The sequence below is a fragment of the Odontesthes bonariensis genome, chromosome 23 (genome assembly GCF_027942865.1).
Source record: "Odontesthes bonariensis isolate fOdoBon6 chromosome 23, fOdoBon6.hap1, whole genome shotgun sequence".
Taxonomy (NCBI): Eukaryota; Metazoa; Chordata; class Actinopteri; order Atheriniformes; family Atherinopsidae; genus Odontesthes; species Odontesthes bonariensis.
Window position 1 is genome coordinate 14,153,610 of NC_134528.1, and position 26,492 is coordinate 14,180,101.

At 40.4% G+C, this 26,492-nt stretch overlaps 1 protein-coding gene across 3 annotated transcripts in view; it reads right to left on the reverse strand.

Moving 5' to 3' along the window:
* LOC142373777 (adenosine kinase-like) overlaps positions 1 to 26,492 on the reverse strand; it is a 117,656-nt gene that overhangs the window by 19,202 nt on the left and 71,962 nt on the right. For all 3 annotated transcript variants that reach the window (XM_075457175.1, XM_075457176.1, XM_075457177.1), the window contains one exon: positions 15,726 to 15,896. In XM_075457175.1, the coding sequence (XP_075313290.1) occupies positions 15,726 to 15,896 (171 nt within the window). The remainder of the gene's footprint in view (positions 1 to 15,725; positions 15,897 to 26,492) is intronic.

Genomic DNA, 26,492 nt, shown 5'->3' on the forward strand with positions numbered 1-26,492 from the left:
TTCTCCGCCTTTCTCCTCTTCGGGCAAACAAGGTAAAAGATAACAAGGCAGGTTGAGTGCATGAGCCCTTTGCAACCATAGTTAATATAAAGCTATCAGAATGTGTGAGATGTTGCTGCTGTCAGAGGCTTAAACAGTCAAAGGGATATTTTTAGAGAGCTTAAGCTAATAATCCACAGCCCAGTAAGGGGGGCGGGAGTCTACAATTTCTTGCCAAGCAAAATGAAAGAGGAAATACGCACTTCATGCAAAGGGCAGTCTGAAAAGCTTCACATTTTGGCTTCCTTGACACTATAAATGACAGGAGGCTAGCTGGCTTTGTTTAGAAACCGTTTCAAAATGTTTAAAAATTGATCACTTGCCTGTGTTGCTGCATATTCATCAGTCAAACTTACACAGTAAACTACACAAACAGCAGCCCACTATTGTCCAATGTAGGACGACATGAAGCACTTCAAATCTGAGCTTCATGGTTGGACAGATTTCAACAGGTGTGATTGGTGTTTGTGACTTGGGCAACTGGACTTGGCCTTGTGTATTTATGTAAAGATGCTCTCGCTCTTATTGTTACAGTTAAATCCATGTGAGTCACAGGAAGTGCACGATGGAGGTGAACGGCTACATCAGAAACAATTGTAAACTAAGCTGAGCTAAACCTACTGTATTGATATGATAAATATTGCATGGTGGTAAATCTGGAGGGGTTTGTGGCCTCCTGGCTCCATCCGCCTTTGCGAGACAGTTCAACAACCCTCTCAGGCCTTGCTCGCCACTGCATGACCCCACTCTTAGCAGATTGCTCTGAGGACCCAACAGACTTGACACTGGGGTGTGCCTTGATGACGAGTATGGGGCCCCCTGTCCCGTGATTTTTAGTCCCAGCCCAGACCTCCAAACCTTAAAACTTCAACGCTGTTACTCAGGAGAAGGGTTTAAGTTCTGTGTGAAATCAAAAGGGCTAATACACACCCTTTTCACCATAAAATAATCATTAAAGGGATTATTTTTGAACCTCTTGTTTTAAGGGAGTATACCAGTTTTCGTCTTTACAATGTGGCTAAATAACTAACTGCACATTCAGTCTCGGAAATCTGCAATTATTGTTTTTTTTCTAGTCTCCTCGGGGGCCCTGAACAAGCCAAAATGTGCGACTGACATGGAGCAACATTTACATTAAACTAGTGGTGTGATTTGAGCATCAAGAAAAAAAGAAAAAAACATTCTCTTTTAGCTCTGCGTTGGGTCTAATTGAAATACTCAATCTTTATAAACTAATGAATTGTCCTTATATTCATCAGGCTGTTAATGTGTTCCAGTCCACAGACATTTCCTTTTGGTCATAACATTCAATACAAGTTTGCTCTTAAAGGGTGAGTGCACGAGACTAAAACTGAAGAAATGTGAGAGGGAACTGGCTTTCAAGATAAAGTATATAAAACATTCCAAGTAACAAGCATTTAGGTATTTTACCTCTGTAAAACAAGTATTTGAGCATATGTCACAGCAGGAGTGAGTGAAAAAAAAAAAAGAAGAAATCCAATTTCAGTGTTTCCCAAAGAATCTAAATCAAAGAGCAAACCTCAGTGCTAAGGTTAATAAATGTTGATAAGCTGAAAAGCGTAACTCCCCCAGGCCATTCAGAAAATAAGCATTTGCTTGACCGTGTTAGCCCAAGCTGTGGCAGAGGCAGAAACTGAATTGTATTTGACACCGTGCGTGTGTGTGTGTGTGTGTAGGGGGGGGGGGGGGGGCTATAGCCCTGACAAGCTATTTATAACAACAAACCTGTTTTCTTTCACTTTTCTGAGCATTTTAACACAAGCTTGTTTCAAATATATAAAATAACTCATTTATACCAGGGTTTAAAATGTAGCTTTGAAACTGCAAACAAAAGCTAAAAAGAAGATTTTAAAAAGTCAGCTGGAAATGACAAACTACTCACTGTAGAAACCTTTACTAAACTAAGCCTGTGTGGGTCATATATATATATATATATATATATATATGACAATGGCAAATGACATATTTTCCTTTTTCCCTGCATGTTAGTGAAAGACATCAGACAGCTTTCATAAATACCCAGTAAAACATCTGGCATTCAACTTAAGTCTTTTCAGCCAGATCACCACGGCATACATTAAAGAGTGGGGGCGGGTAGAGACTGAATAACTAATTTAAATGATGGCTTAGAGAGGACTTTCAGTGCCCTTTGCGTGGCCTCATGTCACAAAAATATCTCCTCGTGGACGTTTGGACATCTGCCCCCAGCACACGTCCAGGTGCCGCTTAACAGCAAGTTGCCACCCCAGAGATATGTCGGCTGATAACAACTGCAGCTGATTATTAATATGAGCATGCAAGCTGATAGGAGCGAACTGGGTGGAAAGAAGGCGGCCGCCTGCTACTGTGCAGGACAGATTAGGAGGAATAAATCACCTGTGCCGAGCCCTCCGAAGCTCCCAGGAGAATGCAGCAATCCCGCTCAAGCATGACATGCCACAAACATGAGGGTAAACACACGCAGGAACAACACACTCCAGAGAGGCAGGAGTTGCTTTTACTGCCTCTGGGAATTTGCTCAACAACCGCTGATGGTATTTCACTCGAGTTTTTATGGAGCCATTAAGTGGCAAACCTTGTACTTATGTTTTTACATTTCGATATGATCGCATGTGTAATTTTTTTCTTTTGCAAGGGAAAGATTTACGTCCGCCGATCAAAGCCTGTTTAGTCATATTCCATACCAGAGTTACAGCTATTACCTCAAAGCCGGGCTCTTATCAGTGATTTCCATTGTCTTCAAGCTTCAAGTTGCGAAAAAGAACTCAAAAGCACAATTTCTTTATACAACACGCCACCATTCACCAGTCGTCACACTGTTGACTGAACATTTACATGAATTACATTCTGTAGTGCATAAAAAGTATTCATATTGGACTTCTGTCAAATCTCTCTACTCGCCTAAAGCCATGTACATATTTACAGCAATGCTGTGCAGTGTAAACTGCAATGTCACGACTTATGTGAATAAGTGCTTTGCTGATCTAATATTTTATACCCAATACTCAATTTGACTGAATATTTTGGTAACACGTCAGCTTTTACAAAATCATTTATCATCATACTGTTACTGGATAATTTACAGTACAATAACAATGCTTGCATGCAAGAATGAATAGCTCCGGATTAAGAACACACACTGTGGAATACGTGATACTTTCCAGCAATACTCAGTGTATTTATTGTGGCAGGCTTTGGTGAAAGGGTTGTCATTGTGGATGGGTTGTGGTAGAATCTAAAGCAAGTTAAGCAGCTCTCTGCGCAGTGTAGCTGCAGTGCTTCAAGAGAATGAACGGAGGCTTTTTTGAAAGCTAAGGTAACTGTCCCAAATTAAATTCACAGAATTTAAAAGTGCACTTTCACTCTTCCGTTTTTGTTTAATAATAGAAATAGTGCTTTTGAATACCAAATGTTTTTTTTTCTTGTTCTCAGCAGAAAAAAAAGAAGGCTAATTTCTCTCTTTTTTGCCTGACTGACTTGCAACAGAAAACACTCATGATTATGTCCCCAGTTCAGCAGTACTTTTTCCTGAAGTGAGCTCAGAAACCCTTTAACGATCTCTAAATATTATGTGATCCTGGGCTGCGAAAGGACAGCAAAAGAAAATCTTTCTCATGGGTCCGCACAATGCCATGGCTGACTGAGCCACAGAACCACTGGTCTGCTGGAGGTTGGCCTGGGTCATTTTTGAAAAAAGTACTTTATTTTACCCATATCCACGATTGCTTTGTAAACCCACTTATGTAGTTTTGATTTCAAATCGTAACCAAGTCATGTGACACAGTTACATTCTAAGGTGTTGAGTTTATATTTAACCTGAGGGGTGCATTTTCTTTAAAAAAAAAAAGAGTGTATTCTAGCCATAACAATGATCAGTATCCAACTCTAACGAAGTAAAGTTATTGGCTATACCCAATCCGGAGAGGACAAAAATATGTTTAGTAAAGTGTTGTTGTGTTATTGACTGAATGTACCTCAGAAGACGGAACAAATATCCCATGTTGGTCTCAATTTTGTGTCACATGGAGGCATATGGGTCAAAGTGATACACGTAGCTGCACCATCCTTCCTCTTTTTGACACACAAGTATCATGCTGTGGACTGCTGTTACAGCTGATTTGTACACACACTCTAAAAACTGATTGAAGGACATCTTAACTTAAAGTACCGCGAAAGGTGATGACGATGCTTGATGTGCCTCAGATCTGCCAATACATCTTGCAACAAATGCAGTCGTGCTTTTTTCCTTAGCCTGCTAGAAGCACATACCTTAGCACCATTGACAATCTCTGGGGTTTACTGGGTGGTTTGTGCACAACAGAATCCAAAACCTCAAAAAGAACAACACTGAGTCCCGGCAGCACTGACCACAGAATGGTCAGCAATTGGTCCAAATGAAGGGGAACACTCATAATCATAAAGACATTTGAGTTCAAGTCTTTTTTAGTAGTAACATAACATAATGTTCCATTGACATGGTACATATCTGCAAATATGGGAAAAGTTTGATTACATTGCTACATGGGGAAAGCAAAAACCGGGCAATGGTGACATCAAATTATGGCAATTAATTGGACAGGACCTTCAAATGAAAATTGCCTTTGAATAAACAAAAATGTGTCAAAACAAAAGTCAAATAAGTAACTAAAGATGGATCCGTTGATATAAAAGCAATTGCAAGGGTAACCTAAGTTTTCCCATTTTTAATAGTGTTTTCTCTGTCTAATCCATTATACACCTATAGCAACAACCTCTGCTCCCGTCTATCTCAGTCTGCCTACAAGGGCAGGAGAAATGTCTCCACAGGGATAGCAACAACACCCACAGCACAGGTCCAAAGGTTAAACAATCGGAAACATGTGCAGTACATAAAAATCTTGGGTGATAGCAATCTCAGCATGGGAAAGCAGGGTTTGCATAAGGGGCTCTGAGGATGTAACCTCAGATAAAGCAAGAAAGACCAGAAAGCCATTCAGAAAGCCTTTTGGGGCTGATGAAAGCTGCAGCAGTGGCAGCAGTGGCAGCAGCAGCAGCTCTGCAATGGGGGGAGTTTATCAGCTTGATGGACTTATCAGCACTCAAGGTCTCTATCGCACAACTCACCTCTGGGCTCTGACAAGGGGTCAGTACACAACGTCAGACTACCAAAAACTGACTATCTCGCAAGGAAGTGGATAAAGGATTAATGATAGATTAACTGGTTTACTCCACGAGCAGAGTTAATGCAGCAGATTTTTACTACTTCTAATAACTCTCTCTGCACTCAAATTTCCAGCTGTTTTTTCCTTCCCATCTTCTCTTCTTCACTTGGATTTCTTCTCGCCAGACCATCAGCCACTCCGAGACGTCACTCTCTCCCCACTGACTGTCGGTGCCTTATTCCAGATGTTTTGAATCTGGATCTCAGTCCTCCATAATTTTAAGCATCTTTTCTTTCCCCCCCCCCCCTTTTTTTTTTGGCTTGCGTGTTCATCTTTGTCCATGTTAATTTCCTTTCTCCAATACATCATATGTGAATGGTGTACTTGCATCCTATGTGTCAATGTCCAAATATTTGCCATTTTAAACCTTGATGCAGCAGTACACAACTGCTTGATATGTGAAGGTACAGCAGAGTATCTATGGTCTTATCACCGTGTGCAGTCTCTCCGACCCTGCCGAGCTCAGATTTCCTGCTCTTAAGGTCTTTTGTTTGTCATTGTCTAATACAACCGTGCATGCATGTGCAAGTATGCAGGCCTCTTTGGAGGCAAGCAAAGTTATAGGTTGTTCTTCACTTAATCCCACACCTTCCTTGGTTAAAAAGATTGCAACAAAGAGATGGACACCATCTGAGCTTTTTTTGGGCTCCAAGTTATGTTTTGGAGTCTGCTGCTCTAGTGTGACCCCAAGTGGTTTTCTTAAGGTCACATTTATTGTAAACTTTAATCTCTGAAGATAGTAAAAGTGGAGTTTGTTGTTTGCCTCAGGTCCTATCAGTTTGGCACTACCTGGTAGTTCAATCTGTAATTTCATTACCCTGGTTGTCAGTACCTAAAATCTACCGTAGTGCTCTCCTCTGTGCACATAGCATTTTTTGCGTTGCTTCTAAACTCCAGCTGCAGCAAATTTGTGACACTGAGCCGTTTGAATAAATTCATTCCTGATGAGTTTTGCCAAATGAACTGTAAATTTGCTAATCTTACAACAACTGTGGCTCAAGAGGCTAAAGTCCTTTGATTATTTGACTCTCGGGCTAAAAGATGAGCCAGCAAATGACATTAAAACCCCTAAACTGAACAGAATAACTTATTGCACTGAAGAAAATACAAGCTGCCAACACAACTGACAACTTAACTTTTGCTTTTGCGCCAGTTTTAAAGCGCAAGTTTGTATGGTCAAGGTCCACTTAATTAAATTTGAAGAAATCTTACACAACGATGATTGCTGTTTGTCACTCATGCACACTGCACTGTACAAAAGAAATTGAAGTGAACTTTTGGCTTTAGCATTTAAAGCACATTTTCAGGGACGATACATCATTTTATCGAACAATCTTAGCAATAGAAATATCATGCGTGGGTGCAAACGTAACTTAGGAATTGTCTGGCATTCACAGTTTAGGCTACCTGAAAGCCCTTTCATTAGAATCACGAGGCTCATGGTCTTGAACACTTATTTTCTTCACCGGTGATGAGATCCTGCATAATAACAATTATATGAAGTTGTAAAAGGGTAATTTCATGAGAGATTATTGTGTTTGTGTTTGACCTTTGCACCTCAATTTCCTTTAAGTTGGAATGAAAAGATGTGTAGTTTCTGCCTGCAACAGTCGGAACGTAACGATTTAAGAATGACACGTATTTTTGTTTATGAACAAAATTAAACATATGAATATAATTTGGTTAGTTTGTTGAAATTCAACTTTATCTAGCAGTTATTTAGCCATTTTCTTAACATATAAATACACAAATACTTTCTAATTGAGGCTTGCAAGATAAAAAAATACTTTTTCTGTTGGTGCTCTAGTAACTGTCTATATCATAATGAAATCCTGTTATCATTAGTTTGATCCAGTTTGGTTAATCTCCTGTTTTTCTGATTACATGAGAGCATTTGTTAGTCTTGCAACTGTTTTGTTATTTGCAAGTTTTGCCTCAAATGATGACTTGTGGAAGGTGATTATGTTTATCCAACCGTTTTTTTTTTTACGTTTACTACTTCCTTTCAGTCCTTCGATCTCTCTTGGCTTATGATACAGTAAATTCACCAAACATTTGGTTGAAGCTTTTGCAGACAAAGGTCAAGAAAGCAAACAGCTTTTTCCTGTAAAGAACTGTTGAGAACAGTGACCATACCCTCCTGTGTATAATAAACATGTGAGCATTTGGCCTGCTCTATTTACCTCCTAATGAGAAACAAAGATCTGCGCCGGAGAGACTTGCATGCCTCAGACGATGAAAAACCCAGGGAGGGGGGAAAAAAGCCCTCAAAAATAATTCAAACCGTTTGTGTGCACAAGGGACATCAGAGCTTTGTGAAGATAAATTGACCATACAAAAAACTAGATGATATTCAGGGTGTTATCCGTTTATGTGGCATAACATGGTTATTTGCCAGATGGAAATCTGCATGGAGGGAAGGGGTCCTTCAACAAGGAGGCTACATCAATTCACATGTATGCGGAAAAAGGTGATAAATGATGTAGAGACAGCAAAAATGACAACATGGCTCTTCTGAAAGGACCTACTTGGCACCATACAGCAACAATAAAATAGTGGAATCATTTCATTTTGAGGTAGGATCAATAATCCAAGGTGCAAAAAATTGATTTGGTATTACGGGTCAGCAGATTCTTATCCAGATTTTTTTTTAATCCATGGGGAGAATAGGCGAGCCCTCCAAATGACTGTGGAAAACATGACTGTATCGTCTGGGCTGTAGGAATACAATCATGCGCAGACAAAGGCCAGTCCTCCTGGCAACTGTGTGGATAAGAGGATTGGAAATGGCAGAAAAGCAAGCAGCCAAACTCTAAGCAACAGTGATTTGGGAGTAGAACAGGACTCAGGATTGTAAGGGTATCTGGGAAGCTTGCCGGTGTTTAAACTTCGGTGAGTTCCTATTGCAACAAGCTGATATCCTGCATTCTCTCCTGCTGTGACAGAAATATACTGATCTAAACGCCAGCAGAACGTGGGCACTATTGATCTGCTCCCAGTGCAATATCTCCTCTTACATCCATAATTATTCTACTTCAGCGGGCTTCACCAAGTGCCCTGGCTGCCTGACTGGCTGGCTTTCTATTTGCCTTGTTAAAGATGCTCTGTGGTCTCACATTTCATGTTGCACTGCCAACGACCCCCCTCTCTTAACCCCGGCATTTTCAAATATTTCATGGTTCAGTCCCAGGCTGGGGAAGGCGGCTTCGGCACGGCACAATTACAGTGGTTAGCCGGACTCCTCCAGTGGAGCCATGCTGGCTCCCAAAGTACCATGACTCGCAAATAGACAGCCAGGAAAAACAGAGGAGTGTCAGAGAGGCCATTCTTTTTCTGCACTGAATTGACTCTCTGCCTATATACACAGAAAAAGACTGATGGGTTAATTGTAGAGACACTTAATGTGACTGAGCGAAAGAGTTTCCAATCTTTTTGGCTGTAACACCTTTTGAAAGAAGAAAAAAACCACAATTTTCCTGTTAGAAATGAAAAGTTTAATACATAAGCAATGAAAGGCAACCTTGCTGTATTAAGCACACTTCAGCTTCACTTAGGGAAAATAGCTTAAAACAGTTTGCTGACTTCAAAAGCTAACTGTGTTACTTCAGAAGCATATAGAAGCACATATGTTTCATTTTTTTTATCAGGAAGTAACATAAATAAATAAACTCTACATCGGAATAAATCAAAGAAGACCATCACAACAGGGAATAAAAAGAAGCGTGGCAATGTATATAAATAAAGGATATATTGTGCAGCAGAGATCTCTGCTGAAGTTAGCATGTACCCTAACGTCATTCAAGATGGGATGGAGAGTTCATAGGCACATTTGAACCAAACAGTTCTGGGGACTTCCTGGAGGTTACTGGAGAGCTCCCCAAGAAATACAGATTTTTAAGGGACTTTTTTTGTTTGCAGCCGCAGTACTCCCAGATGGACTGAAGGGATGTAAAAGCCAGTTTGACGTTCAGGAGTAAAAAATACATTAGATAAATGATTATTCACACTTTTTATTCTTCAAATGATTAAAGCCTGAACTTGCTGCTGGTTTATTACTCAGTGTTTTGTTGCAGTTTTTAAGACTTGCATTAAGAGTTCATGATTACATGGCTAGGATTTTTAGTGTCTGCATCCAGTTAGCTCTTAGTCCAACGTGAGAAGAAGAAGGAGATGTAGTACTGCCTACAGATTATATTTGACTTTTATAAAGTGTCTTCCAAACTTTTGTCAATCACGTTGAAAGACAGAAAGTCAATGAATGGAATGGCAAACACAGTCACAGATGAAGCTCTTTGAAAGAGACGATTGGATGACAAAACAGCTGGGACACAAGCCAGTTTGCTAGGGTTTATTTTTAACCATAGCACTAACCATCAGTGTCTTGTGCTTCTGTGCACGCCGCTTACAACATCCCCTCCTCCAGCAAGTGGTATCAGCCAACACTAAGTACCGAAGGCTGCTTTGTATTCTAGAAGTAACTGGTATTTTCCTTTTAACCTCAGGGTTAGCATTTCAACTTAAAATTGAGTAAATCCTAATGAAAGTGGTTTCAGTTCTCCAAAGCTATTCAATGGAAACGACAATGAACGCCAATTTAGGATGATTCCTTGTTACTAGTCTAAAAAGTCGTCGGCTTCAGTTTGCATCTTGGGGAGATTCTGATCGTGGGGCTGAAAACAAACAACCCAAGTACATAAAAGGGCAAAACTAAAAACAAAGCAGCTTTTGCATTTAGCAAATCATCTCAGCTGTGCTCTATGACTCATCATAGAACTCACTGACATCACACTGAAGGTCAAAATAATCTGGCTCTGAACAGAAGGCATGTGAGTCATCGCAGAAATAGCATATTCAATTAAAATCCAGTTGTGAAAGACTCAAAGGAGAGCAGCAGCTAATACCTCATGTCTTTTCCACCAATGACACATTGTGATTGTTCCACTTCACTAGCTTTAGAGATGGTTCTATGTTCATCCTCCCAGTTGGCCTGTGGGGCCTCGTGAATAAACACATAGAGGTTAATGTCTCATGTTCTTCCCTGTGCTCCGCAGACAGCTCTGACAGGAGGACGAGTGAGAAGAAGAGCCTAAAAGGGAAGCTGTTTTGGTCATGCGCTAATCTGGCTCTCGCATCTCTTTGTTTTAGGCAGTGTGACAAGATATTTTCCCCAAGCTACCATCGAGGAGTACATCTCGAGTCCGCTGTGGGTGAGCTGTCAAGGCGAAATTCCTTCTCCAACTGTTTTCTTTTTTCCATGATAATACCCCTCATAACCTTAGGGGTGTTTAGTGAACTTGCCATCACCCACACATGCTGACAGCAGAAAGCACGTACTTCCACAGTCCCGTGCACGTCACCCAGGCGATAAACAGCAACAGGCCTCGCCACAGAGATAAGGCTCCCAAGCAGTCTATCAAACAAATAAAGCAAGATGACGAATCTGGAGAGATATTACGAAATGACACCATATTGCTCATGTATCTCTTCCGCCTGCACCCCCCCCCCCCCCCTATCTACCAAATCCCACACACATACACATGTATGTATGTATTTATATATATATATATATATATATATATATATATATATATATATATATATACACACACTTGCACATCCACTTCAGCCTGTCCTGGAAAAATCATTAGAGCAACCCCCTCTCACACATAAACACACACACTGCATGCAGATGGAGAAAAATGGGGCTGAGAGCCAGAAGGCTCGAGGGGCTTTTCATGACAATAACCTTCTGCAGAGCTGCTTGTATCCCTCCACCTAGATCAGGGAGAGGTGTCGAGAGATGGGTGGGAAAATAAGCAAGAAAACTGTATAAAATATTAGGCAAGGAACATTCATACAAAGTAGAGGAGGAAGAAATCTGTGTCATTTTGCTCTCATGGCCTGGAGAGATGGCAGGCTAAATGCTCTTTCAAAACAGCTTGAACACTGAAATGATGATGGCTTCTTTTGCCTCAGCAAAGTACATTAATACATAGCTGAATGCCATTTCCACTTTTGCTAAATGGCTCACCTATTGAGTATTCAATTACAAAGACTGTCTCTCATTTGGAAGACGGACCTGAGACCCATATAAATACCCTCCCTCTGAGAATGGAGCTGCAGAATGCATCGAACAGCAATGGAAGTCGTGTGGAGCTCCATGTATGGGGGTGGTATATAATGTTAATGGCAGAGGAGTTAGGAGGTTGCTGGGTATGGTATGTGGGGCCAAAAACTAAGCTGTTTTATTAAGGAAGCACATTTTTTTAAACAATTGCAAAGATAGAAAAAAAGCCAAAGTGCATGAAATTATCTTAATTGAGAAACCTTGATTCCTGGCTTAAAAAAACATCAGCGAAGGCAATTAACTAAGTCTTGAGTAATCGTTCCACTTGCCTATGATATGTCTTAAATTCCACAATACAAATCCACCAGTAATGATCCCACTGTGTGGTTTATCTCATATGCTCAAATAGCAAAAGCAAATTGTGGCTAATTTTATCAGCGAATCCACTGGCATGTGGTTTTTCCAGCGGTAATGATTCCCTCATTCGGGCCTAATTAACTGCGGCCATTAAACCGAGGGAAATGTAATGCCCTGGGTTCCATGTCAGGTAGTCAGAGGAGGACAGCACAGGAGGACTCAATTAGGGCTGTGCTGTTCCCAGGTTATCACACGACATGTTTGCCAATTAAGTGAAGTAGCCTCTGATGTCTCTGTGCCTCTGTCGGCATCATCTCAGAGGCCCTGGCAACCCAGAAAAAACGTCGCTCTCCAGACCCCCCCCACCAACAGCGAAGGAACAGACACTTCACTATGCCCCAAAAAGGCAGTAATTACAGGATGGACGGGAGACTGTTATATAAGCACAAGGCTGCCGATAGGCCAGGCCGTGCTGATGCCAGGTTTCAAACAAGCTCCAGCAGGATCGAGTTATAGCAAAGTTACCCAGAGAAGACTCAGTCAGAAACACAGACACATTTCCATTTCAGAAGCGGGCAAAAAACAGGAGAAGAAACAAGACTATTGACATTTTTCTAAGTCTCTTAGAAATATCAAACTATTAAAAGAGAATTGTCATCAGGTTGAATTAAGTTCCTAGCTTTGACAAATAATGCAGTACTTGGTTCTAAAAACTAATTTGCTCAAATTTAGTCTTAGTCACCTTCAAAACATGAGATCCTATAGCTGTTTTAAACATATTTCCCACAGTGAGTTTAGCCGTGTATCGTGACTCAGTGAGTGTGGGAGAGGAAGACAGAGACAGGCAGACACATTAGCCTTCCCTTATGGCACATTCTGCGAGGCAATAGGAGTCAGACTGCGTGATGCTGACTGCCACTGACTTGTTATGAAAGCATCGCGGGCTGAGGCTTATCCATCACATTGGGGGGTGGAAGTTGGGGTGAGAGGACGACCAGGCGGGCTGGAAGGGGTGAGCGTGGGTGAGGCAGCCCTGTTGCCTGTCACTCATCATGCACCACTGCATGACCGCCAACCTTGTCTGGCTTGTGCACAATGGGAGGTCTGGGGCTTGACTATATGAGCAGTCATTCCCTACTCCCTCCTCCCAGCAGCCAACACTGGGGTGGAGGGGGGCCAAAAGGAGTCAAAACACACTGGACAGGCATTAGTCTTACACTGAGCCTTGAAGACCTCACTGCTTAAGGCAGCTGTGCAGTGAATATCTGCTCTGTCTCTCACTAAAACTCTGAAAACCCTGAAACCAGGTTCAGTTCCAAGGAGCAAGCCCTAACAGGGTCTCAAAAAAGATAATCTCCTTCAACAAACATCCACTGCAATTATCCAGAGTCATTAATGACTGGAGGTGTGAGCAAACTTCTTAAGCAAACAGTTACAGTACCACCCACCTGAAAATGCATAATGCTTCCAAATACACACCATGGTTTAGCAGACTGAACTCTTCCTCACAGCAATTAGGGTGCAAGAGAGGGAGAGAGAGAGGTGCATATGTAAAAGGGAGGTCTTATGTTGGCAGCAGAAAGAAAAGAGGAAAAAGCTGAAGTCAGCAACGGCAATAAATCCTCGTATGCTGAGCCATTTCTTCCAGCTCTGTCCTGGTGTGTGGACCCCATCTCTATCCTGAAAGCAGGGCTCTGTTAAGTAGCTTTAGCAGTGGGGAAGCGAGCTCAGTCCAGTGAGCATCCACTCTCCTCCCTCACCCCCAAAGGTGCAGTTTGTCCAGGTGGTGCCTCAGAGTCAAGCTCATCTAGCCTGTTAGAGGATACTTCCCAGCAGTACCGCAGTCTGTGACCACAGCTTGACCTCAAACTAGCTACTCACTTCCATAAAGCTGAGCAAAATCAATAGCTCAACCGGCATGAAATGGTGACGAGATTGAGATGAATGATCGGTGAGCTAATTCTATTAATCTCTTTATGGGGCACTAATAAGTGAGAAGTTTAATGAATACTGAGAAGAACAATTAGAGGAATCAAACATTGGACACAGAATTTTGGTTTAGCTTTAAACAAACTGAAACCATAAGGCGTTAATTAAATGCATGAAGCCTTCAAAGGGCCTTGACTTCCACCAAGTATGCACAACCCTTTGATTCTGTATTACTCAGACAGTTCAGAGGCATTTAATCTGGATCCAAAATGACTACTGGATGCGTTTAATCTTTACATAATTTGTATCATGAATCATACATGCAATAAATTCATGGCAACCTTGATTTAAATCCTAAACATATACTGTTTGATGATAAACTTTGCCTAGCTTGAAAACACACTGAAAATCACTCATTTCCACATGGCCATTAGATTTTTTTTTTTTAGGTTTGGAAGAAAACGAATGCCCACATGTAAAGAAATGCGATGATCAGTTTTCCTAATTACAATGCCTGATATTCCTGCATGAGTTCTTACTGCCTTGGCTACAGGTTCAGTTGTAAAAAATAGAAATAATAAAGGAGAAAGCAGGCAACTCTTTGTGCTTTGTTTTAAGGGGTTTTGAGACCATATCTTTAGTAAAGCCATCAAAGGTTGGATTTGTGTACAGTAAATGAATCCATTCAGGAAAGGTTTTTGCCCAACCCATATCTTGGGAGCACTTCAAAAAGATAACCTCATTAGATCCTACCAGATGCTTGACATGCATCTACTTGCAGTATCCTCTGCATTATTTTTCTCATTATAGTATGTTCAAAACAAATCTTTCATTCTGATAACCTTGTCTTCTTTTCTTAAAGACAAAACTCTGTTGATCTGCACTAAACAGCCAAGAAAGATATTAGTGTAATCTTATAAAAAAACATTTCTGCATCACACCCCACTACATCACTGAAATTTTATGTTTTCATGGGCCCACCTTTGGGTGTTCCGAACTTAATTCAGTTAATATATTCAATCAAATATGTTATGTCTACATGCACTAGAAAAAATATAGTTACGTAGTACACCACATAAAAAACAAGTTTCTTTTTCAGATGTATTTAAATACAAGCAGTGCATTTAGTGATGACAGATAAAAAGAGACTCAATTCTAATATAAGTAGGTTAATGTGCTAATGTAGAGGCACAGTGCTCTACATTTTTATCTCCTAATCCTGTATTTCCAGCACACAGTACTGCTCAAATTCACTCCATTGTACTTGCGTACCAGGTACTTTTCTCCAAGTTAGTTTCTGATGCAGATAATATCCCTTCAGCGGGGGTAATCACCATCAGCTGATTACCAAAGCAGCAAAATGTGAAATGTCCATGACACACAGTACACAAACATGCCCTAACATAACTGCCTGCTACAGAGCTCCCCCCCAGGTGAAGAAAAAAATGTTTAAATCCGTGCTTTAGGTTTATGAGCACTATATGTTGAGTGTATCCACACATTTGTACCTACCTCTATCGTCTAAGAAGAATAAATGATGCTAATATATGCAGGAGTTCAGCTGCAGCTGCAGAAATGCTGATATGTGGACAGGGTGATGATTCCCTCTGACCAATCACTGGTTTGCAGTGTCCTCATACCACCTTTTTTCATATTTGCATTGCTTGCTTGGATCTTCGGCAAATAGTGATGGCTTTTTTTTTTTTATTATTATTTTGAAAATATGTGGTCGCAAAGAAATATGACAACCCCAAATATGTTCAAGAGGAAAGTCATACCGATCGCAGAGTCACTGCAATACATCCTGTTAAAGGCATGAGCTTTTTTTTTACCAAATTTCATAGCAATGCATCCAGTAAGTTTTAAAGTAGTTCATTCAAGAGTGGGACAGTCATAAAATTAAAAATAAAAAGTCATAAAATTTTAGTTTGGAGTGTAATTAAAGTTTTTTTTTTTTACATATTCTAACTGAATAACTGAAAAATAAAACATATTTACAGTTTTGACTGTATATTTTCACCTATGCAAGGTGGCTATAAACACTCAAGAAGTGCTGGAAATGCAGAAAATCTCTCCCGAGGAGCTCTGAACATATGTTTTGTTTCACTCACCGTCTCATTGCCAAACAGGATGTCAACGTAAGGCATAACCTTCATCAAGGGCTCTTTAAAGAACTGGCTGATGAATGGTGCTGAGAGGTTCATGCAGAAGATTTTGTTGTTGTCTGAAGCGTGCTTTGCCACCTTGAGGATTGACTCCGGGGAAACAGTCAGGAAAAAACCCTAAAACAGACATAAGAAGACAACAATATTTACTACTTCAGGTTTTCAGCAGTTTTACTGACATCAAATGAGTCAAAAAGATTTTTCGGCTCAGAATCACTTCTCAGACAGCATTATCTGTGTTTTGACAGTGTAACATGGGCCAGAATGGACTGAACTGTGACAGGCTGCTATGAACTGAAACCTTCATAACTGCTAATTTGTGGATTTTGGATTCTGACGGGGCAGCTCCAGAGTGAGATAGCTTTATATTACTAACCTAACAGCGGAGCTGAAAGACAGAAAATCAACAGCAGTGCTCAAACAGTTGTCTAAAACAGTTTCTTAGAGCATACACAGAGCAACAAAGAAGAGGAAAAAGAGCAGGAAAAATCCGACAAAGCCTGTGGCTGGACTCCAAGGCTCGTACTGGAGGAAGCAACACGCACGTATCCGATGATAGGGTGAACAAAAGTCTTGTCTGGAATCTCCTTACTTGGAAACTGGAGAGGCAGACCCACTCATTGTGTGAATGAATACAAATCAGGTAAGAAAACACCTTTGTGTTTCAGGTGGAAACCTGAAGCGAGACTCTCCTGCAAGCCACACAAAAACACTCCTCCTTTGATACTGATCTTCTTAACCTTGTTTTTCAGCAACAAGCTGCTCTGTAAAACCACTGTGTCACAATAGGGCCAAAGGGGAGGAGAGGAGGAAAGGCAAGTTTCCCCACAGTGATACATTTAATCTGGCTGAAAAGCATCTATTGTGGAGAACAGTGCAGTTCTCATTAAAACACTATGACATTTGCAGCAACAGAGGAGCGACCTGAAAAAGGAAAAGAAAAGTGTACAATACCAATGAATGGAGGGTGACTGTGAAGTCAATCAAATGTACAAGGCATTACAATAGTGCTGTGCAAAGCAGGTGACTTTTTTCCTATGCATTCAAGGTGTCATTCACTCTACATGGGCACTCTCTTTTCTCCTTAGGTCTTGCATGTTTTCTTTTTGGAAATGTCTCTCAGATAAGGCCTAGGTCAAGCCTGTGGTTGCTGTGGCACGGTACCATCTGTTGAGGACTAAATAGGTGTTTTCAATGGGTCTGGGATCACAAAAGGAACTCACTCTGGGCTAATGGCCCATCTCTGACCTTGACATTTTTCTTTTGCAGTGTGCCAAACGTGTCAGAGGAAGGGGGGATTGTTCTTTGACACAAATGGTCTTTTTTTCGTAGCTGAAAATAAACTGTCATGGTTACTGTAATGTTAACACTGATCAAAGGCCGGGGGCTCGATCAAGTATCCTGAAGGGTGGTGAACTTCAAGCGCCGTGAAGCAGTTTCTCTAATCACACACTGGCTCAGCGCAATTTATTTCTAACCTCAGCACCACTGCCAATGCCAACACATAAAATTACTCAGCAACACATCAATTCATTTCCAAATGGAATATAAACATGTATAACTTAAAAATGTTACTATAGTCTAATATTTCCTCTTATTTAAACCCTCAAATCCTTTCTGCACACACTCTGCATAATACATTCACGAGAATGGCTTCAAACTGTTAACATGAACAAAAGAAAGATAGAAAAATAGCATCACAAGAGAAAATAGTCGTTTCTTTAAAACAAATCTGGATTTCCAACAGGATACTGTGCAGCAGAGTTCAAAAGTATCTCTAATTCTGCCACAGAGAGTCTAGTGTTCAATGAATTATTATTCTTGAGCTATTGTTGAGCAAATAAAATTTGCAGTGCAAAATAACCGCCTATGTAAAGTGCCCCTTGTAGCTTATGGTTTTCTATTTTAAATAATGCTAAAGTTTATTGTCTTAGGTGAAAACTTACAGAAAAAACAGTAAACTAACCCAAAAGAGAATGAAAATGCTAAAACAGACCTGCCTTGTATCTCTCCTTCAGTGTACACACTCATATGCAGTCTTAACACTTGTTTGTTTGACTAACAAGCCTTGTGTATTTTTCCCACCAGACTCCAAAATGTATGACTCAATTGGGTTGTGGGGACTTAAATAAAAAAAAAAAAAGCCTCAGTCTTAGCCATGTGAAATTCCAGTTACCACCAGTACAGTCTGCTGTCTACGAAACAAGAGAAGTTAAGTCTTTAGGATTGCAGTGCAGATCATGTATCAAGAATGCCGGATCCAGTTTCCCAGGTGTCAGAGAGCCCTGTGAAGTGGGGTGACTATCATATTTCCAGGTCAAGATGATCAAAGTGCTGGGTACACTTTGTACAATTTCCAACCAGCCAAAACATTCAATAAAGCATTCAGAAATGCATTTTCCTGGCAGACAATAACACAGAGTGATGTCTGGCCATGTCAAGTGGTCATTTGAGGGAAGAGTTGGAACAGCAGAGCATCAATTTTCAGTGCTTACCCTAAAAAAGAGGAGCAACTTCCACTATACTCAGACAAAGAAAATGTCTAAATGCTACTCTGAGATGAAATTAGCTGCAATTTAACTGTAGAGAGCCTAACAACTCAGTAACAGCATGCTTTTTTACACTTCCCCTTCCCTTTCATTGTATCAGTCTTTTCCCTGGGGCTGCTCACATGTTAAAAGCTAGAGGTGATGGATGGCATGGTGTCACCAGGCTTAAAATAAAAGTGGACACGTGAAGGGTAGAAATGATCTATTTTTGGGAAGGGCATTTTCATTTGAACCAGCAGCAGAGGTGGTCATGGAAAAGAAAAAGCTTTTTTTCCAAGTCTATTTTAATTCAGCAGGGATAAGGGGGAGTGTTCAAAGTAGTGTGTCATGAAGGTTTTGACACTTCCTATTACTCAGGAATGATGGAGGGAATTTAAACCATCACCACCTCAGTAAGAGAGGAATTATCTCCACTGCAATTGCTCTAGATTAAATCAAATCCCCAGATCTTAGACAAGTTTATTTATGCAACCACAAATCACAGAATTTGTCTCAGGGAGCTTTTCAATATTTCTATGTTAATAATGAATGAAGCAGGACTATATGATGGTAAACGTCTCCCTTACTGTATAATGTGAAGCATACTATGCAACATAAATTTCCTCTACTTTTTGATTCATCCTTTAATGTGTAAATTGAGGAAAAAGCTATGGAAGAAAGCTTTTCTTTTTAAAATTACTTTTCATCTTTGCATCTTTTTCCTACCTTGGAGGAATAATAACAATCTTTTTAAACAATGGCTTGGATGTCATTTCATGGAAGACATATCACGTATTGAAAAAGTAATGGCATCACATATACTCACTCTCAGTATTATGTACTTAAAGTTAGTGGTATAGAGGTTTACTTCCACAAAATGTGAACATAACACAGTAAAGTCACTGGAAAAAAAAAGGTGCTCCACCAAAAGGCAGAGCAGGACTAGAAAAGGTTAAAACAAAGTTTCAAGACACATCTGGCTTTTTCTGCTGTAAAATAATTTGTAAATCGGAGGAGGATAAGATCCACTGGTGAACTATTAGAATTTCAAGATATACAAATTACAAGAATAACACTCTGAATTCTGAACACTTTTTAGTGTTATTTGGTCTCTTAACTGGATATAATGTTGGGACTAAAAAAAATAGTGTAAATAATTAACAGTTTCATCGGGTTCATTGATTGTAGCCTGCATGTCCCACATGTAGCTGTGGCTGATAAGACCCTCTGGTTCATGACTGAATTTAATACCAATACGCAACAAACATCAACTTGTACACTAAAAAGGTATATTACCTTTATTCTTTGATTTGACTTCATTCAAGTCGTTAGAGCGTCGTTACAGGCATCAGAACAATGGTTTCCTTTGCAGCAAATAAGACGTTCCTGGTGCTTTTATACATTTTAAAAGTTTCACATTAAATTTCAGCAGTTAAAAATGGCACAATGTACACAAATCTAACAAGCACAACAAGCTGACAAAAGGAATTGTTTTAGAAATTCTGCTCTGTTTATGTCAGATCTGTTGGGTTAACATTAATACAAAAAAAGAAAAAAATGCCAGTAGGAATGTTAACTAAATTTAAGCTACAAGTGTGAATGCATCCTTGGTATCATTATCCTCCCTGTTTGTCTTCACCCTATTCGGTACAGTCACACCTCAAGATTGCAAACTGCATCATTAGTCTGATACAGGGCTCACAGTTTATCTATCAACAATCAGAGCTGGAACAGTGGTCATATTATTTGCCATTTCAAAGCTATTGTATTTACAGTACATAGGGCCAAATAATAACCGAGATAAGGACACTTTGGGAACTTTAAGGTAAAGATCACAAAATGCTGTAGAGAGAAATACAACGAATACAACAATTTGTCAAGGCTGAGTTTTAGTAGAGGGAAGGTTAATGTGTATTGAGACCTCAGTTCAGGTAAGGGGCTTTTATCAAACAAACACCTCCACCAAAATATAACTGTAGAACACTCAAGAACAGCAACACAGTTAGGGCTTCTGCTCTAGGACAGACACACAACAGCAAATTCCTTTTTGTACGGGACAGCCTTGTGAGCAAACCAGCAGTGTTTCAAAGCTTTTCAAAAAGCCACCCAGGCCATGCTATCCCTGTCATTACCATAGACAAACCCCCCATCATGCTCTCTGGTGCACTGGGTTCATTACACAGAATTAGATGTCACACAGATCAGAGCGCGTGTGATGCCGCACACTGCTCTCCTCCTCTGTTATCTCTGTAAAGCACCATTGTGAGGTGGATCGATAGCTGAGGTTTGGAGCTTCATTAGCTCAGTATGACTCCATCTCCATCAAGACACCTCTAGCGTGCTATGCTAGTGTTGCAAGGTATATTTTACTCCCTGATCCTGAAGGTCCCGCTGTTTTACACACAAACACACAGACCTTCACACCCGATGGGGGGGCGGCGCGGATCTGTGTTAGTCTCTGGCTCGATAAACAGGAAAAAGAAAGAGGACAAACAAACAGAGGTAAGTGATTAATGGTGTCACAAAGTGCCTTGAGAGGAGGGAAAAAACTACAAGGATGAAAAGAGCTCATTTGAGGCTTTTAATTTCAAAGGGAAATTAGTTGGAAAGGAGCTACAAAGCAACTGGGATTTTCACAATACTAATGATGTTTTGTTTGCATTGAAATGGCCAGTTGGTTTCATTTGAAAACAAGTTCAATTAAACCAACAGAGCAGATAAATGTGTAACAACCTCACTACGTGATTCGGCATTCGCTACACTTTCAGGATGTTTGATCCGGGTGTGAGGCGATTCAAGCACGCCGATAGCATCTGCCTCCTCTTCTCTCTTCCATTAGGAATCATGTTCTGGTGAAGCTTATCAGACATCTAGGAATTCATCCACTTCTTCTGAGGGGGCTGGAGGGAGGCCAGCTGTACTGGAAACAGAAGGGAGGGCAGTGCTTTTAAAGGCCGCTTAAAGGTGAGGAAAGAGGGCTATCATGCCGGCAAGGATCTCCAGGGCAACATAAATGTGCCACAAACGCTGGTTTTAACAACTGGACGGAGCCACCACTTACTAACTGCTGCAGTATTTTCTGCTAAAACATTTTCTATGGGTTAGATATATGCCAATTTTCAAGCCAGAGGATATTATTCCCTGGGGTCATAATAACAGTCTCCTGTGCACCATGTGAAAAACGGAGATGCAGCTCGAAGGTCGTGTGGAAAACCAAATAGACATGGCCAAAGTCATCTTAATCAGAGCACATTAAACAAGACATTAGAGCCAACGGCAGCAGCGCTTGAGGGGAAGGTGTGTCACACTACCAGCATGCAATTTGCAGAGATCGTAATTATGTCAACCTCAGAGAACTCTGCTCTGAAAACAACAACACCTAAACCTCGAGGTTAAGGTGTTGTTGGCATCACGGCATTGGAGAAACTGGTTTGATTTAGGCAGCATCTCAGTAAAAATTAATTCCGGATCAGCATCAGGGTCTCTTCAAATGCCTGCATTTTGAGCTCCTGTTAAGCTCTGCAGTTTCAAAAATGTGTTGGCCGGGTTAGGAGGCCGGCCTGAGCAGGGGAGAGGGATGCCAAGGAATGTACTTAAGATCTAAAACAGACTAGATTTAAAGCCAAGAGCGTCTAAATGCCAATACTAATCCACAAAATAATTCACTGCATAGCACAAACTGTTTCTCCCTTACAGATACCATATGTTGCCTCTGTGAACAGATGAAATGAAAGAAATTAAGCTAGAAAAGAGGATTTTTTTCCTCTTAAAACTATGTAATCTTCGTCATGTGAAACAAAGCCAAGCTCCTTTGTCTTACAATTTATGTCCTACAGCAACTCTAGATTCGTACTCTCTTTGGGTCCTACTGTTGTTCTTGCCTCCATCATGATGAGATTAGCCCAATACAAACTGTTTGGTTTGCAGGGAGTTAAAATTTGTTAATGCGCACACTCTCAAGTGTCCTTGTCTGCCACACTGCACTTAATTAGCATTTTAGTGCAAGCAGTTCTCTCTCCTTCAGTACCTCAGAAGGGGAAACATCACTCTGGCTTATACAAACACACATACTTTCAGTTGATATCCTGTAGTTTCTTACACAATTTGAGGACAGGATGGGGAATGGAAAAGTGAGTTTGTTGGGTGGGTAGGGAGGGGGGTGTTTGGCTGGAAAAAATGGGATAAGTCCACCATGTGAAAACAGATGTCAGGGCTTCAGATTTGTCTCTCCTGAACTGGCTTGAAAGGACGTTTTAATTTATGGGTCAGATGTATAAAGCAGAGATTCAGTGTCGGAGTGTCGACACCGCAGAGGGGTGTCTAGTTTCAGCAACTCTGAGGTTGTGCACAGACCAAACCAAATCTCCACAGACATTCCTGCTGCTGGGAAGCGGGCATTTCCAAATGTGCCACTCTGGAGAGGCAAATGAATTAGCACACTTAACTTGAACACTAAAATGAGGAACTGAGGAGACAATCTTTCACTGTTCAAAGTTACTCCAGTGAAAGCTAGTGCACCAGGTTGGAAAATTACAGGTAATTGCTGAGGCCATTGAATCCAGTTTGGTTTTGGTTGAAAGACTAAAATAACAAAGCTCTGATTGCTGAAAAGACAAGGGCAGAGAGCTCAGAGGCCCCGTTGCTAAGAGTTAATTTGATACATATTTCTTCCCCTTGAAATGTCCGAGGTACTGGCAAGAGACGACAAAAAGAAAAAGAAAAAGAAAAAAAAAATGGAGTGAGAGGGAGGGTGAGACCCCCACTCTCCCTGCAAATACTATCCATCTGCCATATTACATTTAACCAGCATGAGAAGCTAAGGGAGCGCCCTTGCACAATATTGTGTGAAGGCTGTCAAACTCAATGCAGGAGCTCTTTGCCCACTGCTCAGAGCTGAGGACATGGGGCTGCTTAAAGTCAGTCTCATAACAACCTTTGACTGTGTGCTTAGCACCAGCCAAACAGGAGAACATGTGGCAGAAAAAAGTGTTAATTACTTGTGCTTGTTATCTTTTTTTTTTAAATTCTCATTAGTTATTTTAATCATCTAACTAAAACTGCAATATGATGGTCACACAGATGAAAACACCAACAGCTTTTTGAGCAGTTTACAAAATTTGAACATAAAATGAACCGAGAATAAAAAGTTGCCGCAGCTGCAAACAAAAATACTACTCTCGGCTTCATTATGTTATCCTCAGAGTGATGTCAATTTTTCTTAAAGTAAATGAAGGGTCACTCAATGGAGAATTGATTTGAATATGCACACGCAGTGCTAGCTGTCTCTATCATACAGTCTTTCAAAAAATTCCCCATCTTGGTACAAGTTTGCTTGGTTTTGTAAGCTTGTATAACTGCATGTATATAAATGTGTTCATAGGCATGCATTTTTTCACATTAATTACAAACTGTTGCATAGTTAGCATATTTGCTTTAAAAGAAAAATCATGCTATTGTACTCCATTAACACAAGTATAACATCTTAGCATTACAACCATACAGCACCGCCTATGACCTGACACTTACGAGGGGATTGGTTTTCATTTGAGGTCATTGTTGGCCCGAATGAGATGATCCACGAACCGCCTCCAGTCCTCGGGATGTTTTTTGCCAATATGTGGCTTGAAGTAATGTAAAAAAAATCCTCGCAAAGCAGCACAGACTCACACTAAAGTGAGCCCTGGTAGAAGTTTGTATTTCTAGTTTTGTGCTGGAATTTACCTTCTTCCCGTCTTGTTGTCTTGTTATTATCTTGTTTTTGGCTCACCTACTTTAGGCAGAGGGTGTGTGGACACAAAGCAAATTGAAATGAAAGTGCAAACATGTGGGTAATAACCCTGGTCAGACGCACGCCTACGTGCTCCACTGGTAGAAAGTGGACTTTTACTTCAACTCAACTGACGCAGCTGCTTCCTGCAGAACTGTGCAGAGCTGTTTGCGTCTGTGTTTTCAGAGCATGACCACTGTGAAACAATCGGTAGATCAAAATGTATTTACCTGATTTACTACACGTTTTTGTGACAAACTTTGGTCAGTCTCGTACTGAAAACGTTGCTCTCATTATGTTGCATTCAATGACAAACGGGTTAGCTTTCAATCCAAAGAAAGCAAAGAAGTTAAGTTTGAATATTTCATCTCTAATTCAGGTAAAGTTCCCCCAAAATAGTTCACGGAGTACACAACGAAGCTTGTTTGTTCATCTCTTTACAAAGAAAATTCTACATAGTATGCCTCTAAAGTTGGTTCTACAGGGACGGATTTTATATACATAAGCACTTGGAGCTAAAAAGTGGTATGAAAAGTGATACATTAATAAAGTTTGATTGATTGATTTGATATGACGTTACAATTTTACAATTTGTTGAAATATCAATTGTCTATTTGTGTAGTATTGCATTTCCATCAAGACTTCCAACAGAAACACTGAAAAAATATATAGAAAAAGGCCAGAAGTGAAGCAGGTCTTCGGACAGAAATCCTGGAGACTACATTTTCCATAATTGTTCCAACAGCTACACCTCACAGTCTGATTAATGCCCATGTCTTTCAAACCACTTTGTAACATAGGGTCTGTTGAAATGAAGTCCCTGGACTCAAGCTGAGACAATATTCCTTGATTACCATCCATTTCTTCAGCCTCTGCAAAGCTCTTTCAGAGCTGAAGAGCAGGTTATACAAATGTTCACAAGAGGGAAAAAACAAATCTGTGGAATACTTCTTTAATTGTAATCTAATTTATTAGGATTTAAACTGTCTGAAAGCCTCTTAAAATAAAACAGACATTAAAATGTAGCGTTACATTTTACAGACTCTTTAGGATCAAACGGATCAAAAATTATACTGCGAGAAATTAATCATTTCAATAGCAATTATTTACTTTGTGAAACAATTAGGTTCTGTAAAGGTAATAAGCAAACTACACCGCGATAAATGATTATGAAATTGCTGGCGATTCATTGTTTTTGTCAACAAATTCTGCCACTTTAAAATGTTCAAATCAAACTGAGCCTGCACCAGGGTTTGAATGCTAGACCTCTGTGACACAACATGGTTCCAACACGCAGTGATGCTATTGCTTCAGCACTAAAATCAAGCTCAAGAGAAATCAATTGCCTTGAGGCAAGAAAGTGTGAACTTTCATACCCTAAGCCCAATTTCCTTGAAAGTTGCAGCTCTAAATCAAATCAAGCCAAGCCAATGCACCGTGGAATTATGCAGAAATTGACACCGCAACATAAAATGACAACCAGTGAGAAATAGTGCCAAGGCTAAGAAACTTCAGAACTGTTTATCCACTCCACATGTTTTTACCATCCCTGTGCTGTGATGATGCGACGAGTCGACCCCGATCATCTTTGTTTTTATTCAGGCCACAAGAGAAATGTTGAGTGCACGCAGTCGAGGGCAGAAACTCAAGCCTCCGAGAGAAAGTTTACTAGTTCAGTAAATGGGAGGAAAGAGTTACATGAAGGGCTGTTTTGATTAAGAGAAGGTGTCAGTTTCTGCTAAAAGTTTAAGCTGCCTTTACAATTCCCTGCTGAGTGAAGAGTGCTTTGCTACACGTGCATGGCTAATCAGAGCTGATAGAAATACCTCGGCAGTTCAAAATCTTTGGTGATCAAAAGGAAAAAAATGGCTTTAAATTTAAAGACACTAAAGGAGCTTTCAACTTTTCAAACTAAATGCATGATAATACCATTAAAAGTTGGCCGCAGTTCCTGTGCTTAACTTCTGTCTTCGAGTTATTGTGAAACTTACAGCTCACCGATTAACAGACATCTTTTCCCACAAAGCTTTGAAACGTTAGTAGTGTTGTGTACTAGCACATTCTGCCACACGAGACACTTACCTGAGGAAACGATGAATATAATGTCCGGCAGAAAATGACTCTTTCTTGAGCCCGAAACAAAACTTTAAACACCACAAACTGAGATGGAGCTGCTGGGCGTCAGTGTTGTTCGCCAACAGAAACAAAGTGAAACAGCATTTGCATGCTGCCTGCCTTTGATAATTCTGGATGACCTGCGTTCAATATTACCTCTCTGCAGGACAGGATGACTAATTCATATCATAGACTTTTTTCACAAGGACATAATATACAAAGTTAAACTGGTATTATTTCAATTTCATACGAGCGTGATACAAGGTAAGCAGTTAAAAAAAAATCAGATTGAGTTGGTTTCTT